Source organism: Cygnus olor, chromosome 22 (genome assembly GCF_009769625.2).
Source record: "Cygnus olor isolate bCygOlo1 chromosome 22, bCygOlo1.pri.v2, whole genome shotgun sequence".
NCBI classification, from domain to species: domain Eukaryota; kingdom Metazoa; phylum Chordata; class Aves; order Anseriformes; family Anatidae; genus Cygnus; species Cygnus olor.
The window spans coordinates 5,494,525-5,507,892 of record NC_049190.1 but is presented as its reverse complement, the minus strand read 5'-3'; the positions used below and the strand labels follow the sequence as shown (position 1 = coordinate 5,507,892).

Here is a 13,368-nt window from a genome sequence, read left to right as displayed (position 1 = left end):
CACCTTTGTCATCCTCTGCCTCCAGGAGCACTAAGGTGGGAACGGGAGAGAAGAAGTTTTTGCAAGGCAGGATCCCCCACTTGCAACAAGCGCGAGGCTTTCATCTCTAGCCCCAGCTGGTTGTGAAATATCGGGCATTAAAATCACATTATTCTGATTACTGTCTTACTACTTTTTCCACTTTTATTCCTCACTTGGATTCCAGCTCGATTTTAGTGTGTACTCCCTCCAGATCCCCCGGTGCCAGGAGTCAGTGCTGTATACCATTCGGAAGCTCAGCCTCCCAGCTTTCAGGCGGTATAATTAAAGCATTAATCTCTTACTCCAGCAGCCTGTGAGACAGCAGCTGCTAAAATAACATGGAAGGACTGCTACAAAAAGGTGCCTTGGTTCCAGGATCGCTGCAACAATTTTTAGGGTCAGCAAACATTATCTCCTGCTAGGGAGGGTCCGGGGGCAAGAACAGTACTGGCCTCAGAAACTAGAGGCTGCTGTTGGGTCTCAAATCTGCTCCTCCCTAAACAGTTGCAATCTCTGCTAGGGTAAAGGATATTTAAACCTCTTTATGCTTTGTAGAGGTTGGGTTGTGCTTCTTGGGTCCAAACCCACTTCGCTGTCCTTGGGAGACCTTTGGGAAATGCACCCTCAGGCTTGGCACTGCTGGGGGAAGCTCAAAATGCGGCTCGTGCATGCGGGCTCCAAAGTTGTTGGTCTTTTTCTTGGCACGGGAACATGGATTTTTTTCTTTTTTAATCAGCTTTGTGGGAGTGCTAGGTTTTTTTTAAGAAGCTGTTGCAAGTAGCTGGCCTTAATCTCTGTGAAGAATATTATTCTCCGGGACAATACCGAGCCTTAGGAGAGGGCTCCGTGATTCGGTCTGGGAGCTCTGCGGTAGGGCTGCAGCAGGAGTAAGGAGCGGGTGCTGGAGCGCGACTGTTGGGATTACTGCTGGCCTGTGAGGCCCTGCTGCCACTCGACAGGAGGGTGACAGTGGGCATTTATCCCTGATTAAACTCCCAGTGCTGATTTCAGAGCCTGTCCCCACAAGAGGACTGCCTGAATCCCTCCCCTCCTGTCCCTTTGGCACCTGGTTGCAGAGGGCAGAGCAGCAGCAAGGTGCGAGGGGAGGCTGGGGACCTTCCCTCACCTCTGCAAAGCTCCAGGTTGGGGCTCACGTAAACGTGGGAAGTGGAGGAACCTGGGGAGAAATGATACCTATGACGCTGGGTATTAGGAAAAATTGGCTAGGCATTGGAACGGGATGCCCAGGGAATTGGTGGAGTCACCGTCCCTGGGGGTGTTTAAGGAAAGGTTGGATGGGGCACTTAGGGACATGGCTTAGTGGGTGATGGTGGTGGTAGGGGGACGGACGGACCAGATATCTTGGAGGTCTTTTCCAGCCTTAATGAACTGATGATTCTCCGGGGATGCCCTGCTCATCTGCAGGCTTGGCAGTGCCGTGCCCGAGGCAGCAGGACCCAAGGCTTTCTGTAGCAGTCCTTGGAGAGGGGAAAAGCCCTTTTTTATCTCCAGATGCATGCGATGAGCTCTGGTGGTGGGAGAACAGGCTCCTTGTGAGGTGCTGTGGCCTCTGAACGCAAACTGGGTTTCTCTTCCTCAAGGCACGAGCTGCCGATGATTTCCATGCCTTGATTAACGCTCTCCAGAGTCATTTCCATTGGCAGCTGCAGAGGAGCCGAAGAAGATGGATGTTTCCTATTACTTGGTGTAAGGACTGCGAGGCAGCCTCATGAAACCTTTACACCCAAAGTTTACAAAAAGCCCGTGAGCAGTGATCAATAGCGAGCTGGGGCTCCTGCACCCAGATCTGTGGGGCCATGTGGATGGGGCCGGGAGCTCTGGAGCAGGGGAAGGAGGGAGGAGGAGAAATGTCTTGGGTGTGAGGTGGGATACGGACAGAGGAGAGGAGAGTGTCAGGGGTTTCTGTTGCTCCCACAACACGTGCCTGCTTTGTTCAGCTCTCCAGTGCAACATCAATGGCTTTTCTGTTCCTTCAGGGGGAAAAAAGCCGTGCGTCTCCTGGTGCTGAGCTGCCTGCACATCTCTGTTCAGCTGCAGTGCCCTGAAGGAGGAAGGAAGGAGCACGAAATCCCTGGGAAGGTGTAAAAATTCCTCCTAGGAGAATCAAGGTGGGTCTAGACTGAAAATTAACCTCATAACCCACCTCCCTGCTGCCCATCCTGCCTACAGGGAGCGTGGCCCAAGGCCATCCCTGCCCCAGGGTGTTGATGCTTGGTGAGCCACTGCATCAGTCCCCTGTGAGAACGTGCCCAGCGGTACCAAGTGAAAAATGTGTGTAGCACAGCCAGGGTTCATCGGCTGCCCTGCTGGTCAACGGGCAGCAATCCCCAAAAAGTGATCGAGGCGTACACCGAGGATGATCTCTGCATGCGTGGCCGCAAGGTGATGCTGGCAACTGGCTTTGTGAACGTGGACTTCATTACACCGAGAAGTGAAAACTGTATTCCCTGCGGAGGAGAGGTTAGTCTGTAATTTTCGGCTGAGCGAGCAGGGCTGGCAGGGTGTCCACGAGACAGCAGATACCCTAGCTTTTGCTGGCTGCAGAGGACGGCTCCTTCAGGCTCCCATCTTCTCCTTTGCAGCTGGTGGCTCCCACCTGCAGGAGGTGCAGCACCGGGAGGGCAGAGATGCCGTGGTGTTTGCATCACCAGGCACGGGCAATAATGGGATCCACCTGCTAGCACACAATGCTGGAGAAGTATAAAATGCTCCACTGTGCCTCCGGAATGGCTGCAATTAACAGAAACCGAGCAGCCAAGGGCCAGATTTGCGTTATGGGGGCTGTGGGAGATAGCTTGAAGTGCACCCATAAGCACTGAATGGGGTCTTGAGCCTAATCAGCCCCCGGGAGGCACCCGGTTTGCATGCGAGATGGATGCTGTGTGAGCTCCGGGCTGCTCCAGCCTGTGCAGGAGCATGGCGAGTTGCTGTGAGAAGGGCTGAACACCAGCCTTGAGGTGCTCTGATCCTGCGGCTGTTGCAAAAAGGGCACGTGGGCAGTATCAGAGCCTGTGCTGGGCAAACCCATCGTTGTGCCGCTGAAATGCTGCAAAAAAGCCTCCTCCCAAACCCTGCAGTGGGTTTGGGCTGAGCAGATGTCGCCAGGCTCAGAAGGTGGCCGCTGCTGAGCTCCCTCCTCCAAAGAGAGACGCCTCCAGACCTTGGGCACTGCGTTACCACCAGCCAAATTTCCGAATCCAGCTGTGGCCCAGCTGTACCCAGGCAGGTCCTCATCCTCCGGGGCAACGGTGCTGACATCGGGCACAGCCTGGGCTTGCACCGAGCAGCTCTGAGGTTTATCTGTATCTCACAGGGACCGAGCAGCAGCTTACGGCTGCGCAGACCTGTGTTTTATTCATGACTCAGCCATTTCCCCATCTACAAAATGAGGATAATGACACATTCTTCCTTTAGAAAGACATTTTTCTTCTCCAAGTGTGTTAAAAACTCTGGCAACAAGGCACATTAATTGAGCATTTTCACTTTTTTTTTTTTTTTGAGTTGCAAGAGAAAGTTTTAAGCGAGGATAATTCTCATTTTATCTGTGTTTGGTGCTGTGGGAGGCACGGCAGAGTAAGGACAGCCCCAGCCCAGGTGGGAGGAGGAGGGAAGAGGAGAAAGCACCGTGTGGGTCTGCTCCCTGTTGTGGCGCAGGGCTCAACGTGCTGAGCAAGCACTTGTAAATCAAGGCAGCAAAAATTAAAGGCCCCGGTAATGGGCTGGATTAATCTGCCCTGACTTCCATGTCTAAAAGTTGGATGTCAACGCCAGGGCTGGTCGCCTCGGGCTCCCTCCTGGTTGGTGGAGAGAAATAGGCATCTCCAGGGGCCGTTTATTTCCTCCCAGACAGGCTGGCGAGATGAATCACCCCCCGGAGGTGCTGGGCTCTCTCCATTGACACAAGAAGCTCGGGGTATTTTTTTTTAATAGTTTAAAAATATGTAGCTGGGGGTGTGAAGGTGAATCCTGCCTGTGGGGCTTGAAAGGAGACAGGTCTGCGGCTGGACGGGGCTTTGGGAGCAGAGCTGCAGGGATCGGGGCCGTTGTCACCAGCTGGGGATGACCTGTCTTTGGGGAGCTGCCTTCTCCCACGTGTCCTGCACCCCGAGGGGTATTTCCCCACTGAATCTCCCAACTGATGCTGGAGTTTTTCCTGGCTTTTCATTCACGTACACGTCACGGTTTGGTACGAAAAGCGGCCGGACGCCCTGCGAGCATTTGCTGCATTGCTGCATAAGCCACCAGCCCTCGTGAACAAGCAAATAGCGTGGGCTCAGCTCGCAAGGATTTGCATGTGGACACGAGAGCGATGGGCCACATTATAAAATCATAAAACGAAGGAAATGGAAATACCAGGCTCCTAACTACCAAACCCCCAAGCTCCGTGCGTTTTGTCTTTTTAAAAACTATGCGAGAGAAGTCAGAAACAAACTGCGCACTTCCACAGTCTCTTGTGTCCTCCTTCTGTATTTCAAATGAATAATAGATAAAGGAATCATTTTATTTAAAGAGGATGAGTTGAATGGAGTTTGCTTTAAAAAAAAAACAACACACACACACAAAAGCACCGCAGCACTCGCCCCTGATTGCTATTATAAAAGAAAACTCGCCTTTTCATTTATTATTGAAGTAAATTAGGTTGATTGTCAGAAACTTGTGTGCAGGGTAAAAACGTTGCCATTTGGGTTGCAGTGAGATGAATGAATTTAATTTACCCCTTCTGTACGTTCAGCAGGCAGCGCGGCGGCCGGCGCACGGCTCCCCTGCCTCCTCGCAGCGACACGACTGCCGGCTTCGGGCAGGGGCTTTTAGGGGCTGCGAGTGCGCATCCACATCTTGTCGCCCACCCCCAGGGATGGCTAGGGAAAAATAGGGCAAGGAGGTACGTCGTTGTTTTCTTCCCTCCTCCCTCCGCCGGCGTGACGCAGCACTGAGTCCTCGCGGGGGTTGTCGGAGCCAGAAAGCTGCTCGAGGTGCTCAGGAGCCAGGTGCTGCTGCCAGATTGCCTTGGCCCGTGATGCTGTCCTGTGACATTGCTGTCCCATGACGTTGCTGTCCCATGGCATTGCTGTCCTGTGGCATTGCTGTCCCGTGATGTCCTTTTGAGCCATCTGCAGGGGAGCTGGGCTGCGTCCCTGGCCAAAGGATGGATCAGCAGCCAGAAGATGCAGCCTGGATCTTTTTTGAGAGGTTTTGCTGCTCTCCATGTACCTGAGTCAATTTAGGAGAGACAAAAGTATTTCGGTGCCATGCTGGGTACCAAGCATGAGCCTGCGACTTTGTTGTGAGTCAGCGACGCCAGGCTCGGGACCAGGCACGGCAGATACGCTGGCAGCCCTCCCAAAGCACCGTTTCTGGTCTCGCCTGGATCAGGAATGCCGCTGACTTCAGGCCTGCAGCCAGCTTTTCCACAGCCCCCTTCGAGGCTGTGATTGCGAGGACATCCTCTCCTCTCTTCCTCCGGTGCTTTCAGGTGCCGGGAACAAGGCAGAGGAGTGTTCGCCTCGATGGCCCTGTCTCAAAACTCAGATCCCAATAAATGCACAGAGGGTGGGAGCAGAGCCTCTGGTGGGGCAGCACAGGCAGAAGCGAGGTGGTCATTGGTTGGGTTAATGCTGCTGCTGCGATTTCAGCCCCGGCAAAGTATTTGCTGAATTTTAGGCTTTTGCTGTTGATTCTCTCACCCCCCGGCCAGTCGGACAAAGGTGAAGTCTCCACGTTCCCACTCGCTGTGCGCATTGAGTGTGTGCAAATCCACATCTGGGTCACCGGTGCCAGAGGCTGAGAGAGGTGGAAAATTCCTCGGGGAAGCCCGTGTCAGGAAAAGGCATAGGTTGAATTGTGCGCTTTGCTGCTAAACAGAGGGAAAACCCTCGCAGGAGAGCAAATGAACCCAGACCGAATGAAGGGCGACCTCTTGGAGAGCAAAGAGAGAGGGAGCTGCAACCGGGTCTGCGCTGGGAGTGTTTGCTGATGTCAATCAGCAGTGAAGGGAGATCTTAGAGGGGGGCAGTGAGAGCCACGTGCCGGTCCTGCAGGTCTGTGCCCGTCGTGCCCCCAGGCTGTGCAGCAGCCCGCGGAGCTTTTCGGGTGGTGCATGAGGCAGGAGGTGAGCTGCATAAAGCTCCGGTGACTGCTTGCAACCACCGAGCATGGGAGCTCAGGGCAAGAGCAAGCAAAGGACGGCGTCTTGGAGGGGGAAGGAGCCACGGCAGACCTTGGCACTCAAAGCACGAGCTGCTGCAACGTTGCTGGCTGGAAATGGGATTTCTCCCTTTGCCAGTAGGTCTGTGCACACAAAACTTCCCCCGCCATGGCGATTACACTGCCCTGAAGTGTTCTTCTGTTACTGCTGGTTCTGCTCAGCCTGCTTGCATCGTACAGCGCCTGGAGCCACCTGCGTGCAGCCAGCACTTGGGTGCCTGGGAAAGCAAGGCCAGCTGCCTGGTCCGTTTGTTCCTTGTTTGGCTTTGGAGAAGGAGGACCTTTTCAAGAAAAGTCTCTCCAGCTGCTTTTTTTCTTTCTTTTCTTCTCTTGATTCTCACCAAAAGTCATCTGCAAATGGGCAGGAAGAGAAGGCAAATAGGGAGAACGCTTGATGAAACTTTCCCCAAGCTGATCGTGTTTGGTTTAGCCTGAATTTCAGGCGATATGCGAGCCGAATATTCTCCTAGCAGGAAATACAGGGAGCAGCTCCAACGACAAACTCCAGGGCTTGATTTGAAAACACCAGAGATCCAGGCAGGAGGTTTGGCTGTGCAGGATTTTGCTTCCCCTGATCAATTCGGGATCAGCTGCGGCAGCACAATGAATTTAGGGCCAGAGGGGACTTTTAGATCACATAACCAGGCCCCAGAAAGTCATTAGATGCCTCTTTCCTGAGCCTCGGATTTCGTGTTTGTTGAACATAAATCTTCCAAAAAGGTGTTCAGGGTTGATTTAAAGATCTCGGGAGATGCTGAATCCAGGACTACCATTGGTAGTTTATTGTAAAGGTTAATCACATCACCGCTAAACATTTGTGCTTTATTTAATTTGTCTGCCTTTACCTTTCAGTTCTTGGCTGTTGCTGCGACTCTCCCTACTAAGAGATAACACCTGGCATTTTCTCCCATGACCAAACTGTACCTCTCTTCTCTCCCCCAAACTAAAGAATTTCTCAGTCCTTCATCTCAACTATTTTTTATTTTATCAGGCGATTTGTCCTTGCAGCCTTTTTCACTTCCGGTTTTCTCCAGCTTCCCTCGGTTGTTTTTTTTTTGCGGTGTTTATATTAAAAAATAATCATCCTAAACCCACGAAAGGGCTCTGCAAAACTAAGCACAGGTTTTAAAAGCTGGCAGGATTTGTGGGATGGGAGGGTTGTGCCTGTGTCCTGCTCCCCGCTAGCAGAAATATTCCCAGTAAAGCACAGGGGGAGACTGGTTACTGCTGGGCTTGGGCCAGAGAGGGGGGAAAAAAGCTTTGTGTTTTAAGAACTGTAATAGATTTTAAATTGCGTTTCCTCTAATGAATGACTCACCCAATTACCACAGCCTGAACACCTGTGCCCGAGGTTTGAAGTCTCCAGGGAGACTTTCACTTTTAACAATATTTATTACGATGAGTGTCAGCGCCTTGGGTGGGATCAGCCAGGAGGGAGCCTGCAGCCAGGGGGCTGTCACCCCCCCAGGTGCTCCAGCGATGCCTCAGCCCACGTGCCAAGGCAGGAGATCCCAAATGTGTGTCTCCCTGGGATGTCCCCAGAGCTATTTGTCCCCTTCTTGTCCCATTCTGCCGTGCTAACGTCTTGATCTAGAAGCCAGCAGAGGCCAGGAGCGTTGCTCTTGTTTGTACAATCTGGGTGCTTTGCCCAAACCCAGGTGTTTGGTGGGTGGGCAGGTTCCCCGGGAGATCCAGGTGAGGACAATATGCCTGCAGCTGCTTCCTGCAGAGACCAAGCTCAATAGTTTTTGGCTTCACAAGTGGCAGTAACTGGAGGAGAAAATGCCACGCAGCTACATCTGGGTTAGTGCCTGCAAGGCCGTGCAGTCGGTGGGGAAAGGAGCTGAGGAAACCCGTGTCTGCAGCCTGGTGGAACAGAAACCAGGGGAAAGCAGGGGCTGGGCTGCTCTGTGCCGGCTGGGGCTCCCTAACAGGTGAAAATACCGAGGAGTTTATCGATAACCACAAACCACATGAGCCTGACGAGGCTCGTTGTGCTGCGAGTGGCGATGCCTGTGCTGCTGTGCAGAGGACCCAGGTCTGCCCTGCCTGGGTAGATGAGGGTGGGTGAGCTGCCTCCCAGGTGCTAGGGCTTGGTGGGGCTCCTCCTCCCGCAGGAAGGGGTTTGGCCAGGCCCAGAGCTCTCCATGAGGAGCTGGGGCCACAAGGGAGGAGAATTAAGTTCGTTCTTGCTGTCCCAGGCAGTGCTGAGGAGCTGTATCGGTGGGTGAGTTGGCTGCTCTCCTTTGCTGTCTGGAGACCTGGCTGTGGCAAAATAGGAGAGGGATTTCAGGCCCTAACTACCATCCCCATGGCAGCTTGCTTTTGAAGCTTTGGTCAGGGCTGGTGGGGTTTGCAGCAAGCGCTGTAGCCCTCCGTGGCGGTTGCTGTCTGTCTGCAGGTTTTGTTTTTGTCCCTGCTCATGCCCAGGCTCACACCTGGGAGGGGACAGGGCCCCAGCCCTGGGGCGTGCATGGAGAAGCTGGAAAGGAAGAGATGGGTTGGTGTGGGAGATCCACTAATAGGCAAATGCTCTTTGCTGCCCCCCCCCCCCCCCCCCCCCCCCCCCCCCCCCCCCCCCCCCTTTTCCTGCTACATTTGGGGTAAAAGGCCCCTTTTTGTGGGGTAACCCTGTAGGGCACAAAGGCATTTTGCAGGATAAATGCCAGTAAATTGCTGCTTTGGGGACAAAATCAGAGGGGCCGTGTGCTTGTGTTACCTCTGTACCTCTGCTGTCCATGTGCACAGCAAACCTTCCTCAGTGCAAATGAACCTATATCCCCTGAAATGGTGGGGAAGGGGCTGTGCCCTTGTGATCCCTCCTGCTTTTTGCATGAGAAAGCCAAAAAAGCCTTCCCAGGTGGAAATATTTGATTGCACTCATTTAGATTTAAAACTTTAAGGGAGGGGAAAGAAGACAAAGCAAAATAAAGCCCAAAAACTTACACTTGAAGCAGCTGGTGCAAGGAAGCCTGGTCCCTGCTGGGGCTGGAGAAGCCACATTTTAGATACGTGGGCATGGATCTGGCCGTGCTCTGACCTCTCTTTCAAACAAGCAAACCTGGGAAGCAGATGATCAGAAAAAGCACCTTGCCCTGTAATCCTGCAGCCCTCCAGCATGGAGCATTTTGAGGCCAAGAGCCCCTGGTGTGGGGCTGGGTGCTGTGTGGAGGCAGAGGTATGATTATCCCAGCTCCTGCTGCTCCCTGTTCCCTGCTGCTGCTTCCCCAGGCCGGAGAGCCCAGCTGATGTATTTATGCACTTTCCCCTCTCTGTGTTTAAACAGCACCTTGGAAAATGCAGTAAAAGAAGCCACAACTCTTCTCGGTGTCCTCCAGGGGTTTTAATTTATTTTTATTGTGTTGGATGCTTGCCTTTTTGTATTTTTTTAGTTTGTTTTGTTTTCCTCTGGTGCTGGAAGCTGGCCTTACTGCAGAGCAGAGGTGGTGCAGAGAAAGAGAGGTCACTGAATTGCAGAGTGCTAATAGGTATGATAAGTCAAGATAGGACAGAGGGCTGTGGCACAGATGCCAATGAGCTGTGGAATTACTTTAGATTTGTGTTTAACAGTGAGTCTGTATTTTTCCCTATAGTTTTCCTGGTTTGGGGTTTTCCTGTGTTTGCTCGGGCAGAGCCTCAATTCCCCAGTCTGCCCCCTGCAGAGCTGGGCATTCCCCTGCATCTTTGTGTACAGGTGCTGGTGAGGGCTGAGGATGTTCAGTGCCTTTAGTGTTGAGACTGTTACCAAAATCCCCCCCAAATATTGCTGTGGAGTTCACAGAATATCCTGAATTGGAGGGGACCATCAAGTCCAGCTCCTGCTAGTTACATTTTCCAGCTCAGGATCAGAGCATGCAGCAGGGAAAGTTCCTATGCATCAAATGCCTTTGGGCATTTTGGCACATGCACAAAAAATTGTTAGAAATTGCTTAATGTGCTTCCCAGTAACTAGACGAGCAAGTGGTGGTCAGAGCCTGTGCACCTCATATGAACGAGCATCCTCTCCCCTTTGCAGGCTGGGCCAGGCTGCCGTGCTGACACGCCGATGCTCCTGGCTGTGCTGGAGTGTTGCATCTTCACGAGGAGAAGACATCTCCAAGGTAAGGCAGCCTTATTGTTGATTACAAGATTACACGCGTCTGGAGGGCACAAATCTGTTTTCCAAACTTTCAAGGTGGTTTGAACTGTGTCTGTGAGGTGCAAAATTGCTCACACGGTGAGTTTTCGGGAGCGCGGTTTTATCTGACTGGCATTAGGTAACCCTGCTTAATCCAGAACTGGAAGCTTCAGAAAGTGATTTTCCAAACCCAGAGATGTTTCAGGCTTATAAGGCTTTTGACCTGCCTCATTTATGCTCACCTCTTGCATTGCGGAGGCTTAGAAATGTGAATAATGTGAAATACAGTGTGAAATCTTTTGAGATATCTAAACCATGTGCATATACATAGGAGCTTCCACCTCCCTTAAAACTTCATCTCTCCTTCCTCAGCCCAGTGCCTGATTACTTTGTGCTACAGCAGGTAGGGGAGAAGGGATAGGAGCTGTTGAGAGACGTGGACTTGTGCTCCCCACCTCGTTTCCCCTCCCTGTGACATCCTGTCCTGCTTTCTTTCCTCTTCGCGCTCCACCAGGATCCGTGTGCAACGTCCTCATTAAATCCTGGCTCGGAGGTGGCGGTGGTGGGGATGGTGGAATGACCTCCAGCAGGCCAGGGGCTGTGTGGTTCTGAAGTGTATGCACTTCTTTGATCTTTTCTTTTTCCTGCCCTATTTTGCAAAGCTCAGAGCTGTCAGAAAATGTCCATTAGGCTGAGAAAGTGCTATTCCTTCCTAAAAGTAGACTCCCAGAGTCTACCTGTTCTTTGTATGTGGTTGTGTGCTCTTCCTGCTACTCTTCCTATCCAACCCTTTGCTGTTGCAAGGCTTCAGCCTGTTGGCCATGCTCAGTCTCCCTCCTGCTCTTTTTCCTGTGCTGCACAGTAATTTCATGTGGCTTTTGCTCTTCTCAAAGAAAGAAGAAAGCCAAGCGTATGCCAGGTGCTGTTTGAGGCTTGCGGAGTGCTGGGTGGGCTGTGTGTCAGCTTTCCAAGGATATCAGTGCAAAAAAAAACCCCACAAATCCTCAAAGCTTTTGGAAGTTGCAGGTGATCAAAAAGGGTGTCCCTGGGGTTGCTGACTGGTAGCAGCTGGGTGCTCTGGTCTGGTGCTGGTGTCTCATGGTGTGGTGGTGAGATTTGGGGGCTGCAGGAGCCCCTTCCTGAGGCTGCTGCAGCTGCAACACAGGAAAGGAGGAGAGAAACAGCAAGGAAAGGCAGAAGGAGGGGAAGAAATGGAGGGGATGGGCAAGGCAGCTTGAGCAATCTTAATGATCCCAGGCTTTTCCAATCATTCAGCACTGCTGTGTATTTGCCACCTAATTTCTTCCCAAATGCCCTAAACTGAAAATAAAGCGCTGTTTAATAAACACCACTCGGCATTTCATTTCTCTGAATGTTCTGGTAGCAACTGCTAATTATTCCAATGATTTCCCCCCACTGTAATTATTCAGAACCGGCTATTCACGGATCCCTCCATTGACTTATATCTATACACGCGCGCCCTGAAATATGTATATATTTTTGGTGTCCTATTGAAAATTCAATAGGATCCAATTTCAGTTGCTATTGCCTTCCCCCTGTGTCTCCCCTCTCCAATTTGCTGATGCTCCAGCTGCACGGTGGAGAAGAAAGGAGGCAGCGTCTAGCGCAGACGTAAACAGCGCCGTCCAACTGAAACGGGGAGAGAAAAATTACTTCCTTGTACTACCGCGCTCTTGACAAGAGCTGCCTCTTTCTTTTTTTCTTTTCCTTCCTTTTTTTTTCTACCACATTCAATTTTCTGGCTGTGCCGGGCAGGTTACAGGACTAATCTTGAATGTGCTTTGAGCCTGATGAATAATACCACCGGCCTGCGCAGGTTTGGGTGGAGGGGAGGAGCAGGCGGGGAATGCAGTCAGTCTGGGGGGGGGCACGACAAGTGGGAGAAGCTCAAATCTCAAATGTGGGTTTCCAAAAGTGGTGGGTTATTTGGGAAAAGGACTCTTGCTCCTCGTAGGGCTGGATTACCTGGGTTTTACCTGGGTTTCTCCTTTCCCAGCTGGAGAGGGAATGGGTTTGGAGGTGTCGTGCCAGCTCTCCAAAACACAAGGGGTGCTGGGTGTGCTTGGGCACTGCATTCCGGGTGGGGTCTCTGTGGTATGGAGTCTCTGCGTTGGGGATGGCCCTTCCAGGAGGGGGAATATCAGTCAATAAATACCAGATCACACAACCTGGGAGCACAGCAACCAGGGTTTGTGTGAGATGAGGCCACCTGGGACACCAAGGGGGCTGCAGGCTCCTTTATTTCCCAAACAAACTCCAGCAGCTGGCTGAGTCTTCGTTCTCCAAGTCCCTGAGAAGTGGTAGAGAGCTCAAGGAGGAAAAAAAAAAAAAGGAACGTGGGGATGTGCTGGGGCTGTGTCACCCTCAAGCCCAAAGCACGCACAAGGTAGCAAACATCCTCTATCTCCTTGAGCCATCTGTTTGCAGAGTCTTTGCCCATGCAACAGTGCCTCTTCCCCGGGTGGGCTTGTTGCCTCCTTGTAATCCATGGGTAAACAGACATCTCATCAGCTGGGAAGCACGGCGCCAAGGTGGTGAGCTGCGATAAGAGCCCGGCTGGGACAGGGACTGGTGGCGGCGCGTGCTCCAGCGGGTGGGCGCTGGGAAAAACGTCCCTGCAAAATGTTTGGAGTGAGGAGGAATCTGGTTGGTTTGGGGAAAGGAGGGAATTGAGGGGATGGTGGGACTGAGCAGACTGTGGCCATTGAGCACCCCTCCAGAGGCTCTTACTGCCTTGCTGGGTCAAACCCTGTCACTTTGCTTGTGTTGCAAGGTGCTTGAAAATGGGATTTTTTTTTTTCTTTGGATAATGCAGACCTTGCGCATGAGGTGAGGGCATGATTTGCAGCATGATGGTGTGCCCATGGGGATGCAGTCCTCAGGGCTTGCAGCCCAGAGATGTTCAGGCAGTGACCCAGCAGAGGAAGGTGCCCATCAGAGCAGGGTGGGCTGCAGGGCTTGCAGGGGCACCAGGCTGGTGTGTG

General features: G+C 52.3%; 1 protein-coding gene across 1 annotated transcript in view; it reads left to right on the top strand.

The window, feature by feature from the left end:
* The first annotated feature begins 8,324 nt into the window (after nucleotides 1–8,324).
* LOC121058491 (protein CEPU-1) overlaps nucleotides 8,325–13,368 on the top strand; it is a 337,525-nt gene continuing 332,481 nt past the window's right edge. The window contains exons 1-2 of the mRNA XM_040534079.1: nucleotides 8,325–8,473; nucleotides 10,262–10,346. Coding sequence (XP_040390013.1) covers nucleotides 10,292–10,346 — 55 coding nt within the window. The 5' untranslated portion in view covers nucleotides 8,325–8,473; nucleotides 10,262–10,291. The remainder of the gene's footprint in view (nucleotides 8,474–10,261; nucleotides 10,347–13,368) is intronic.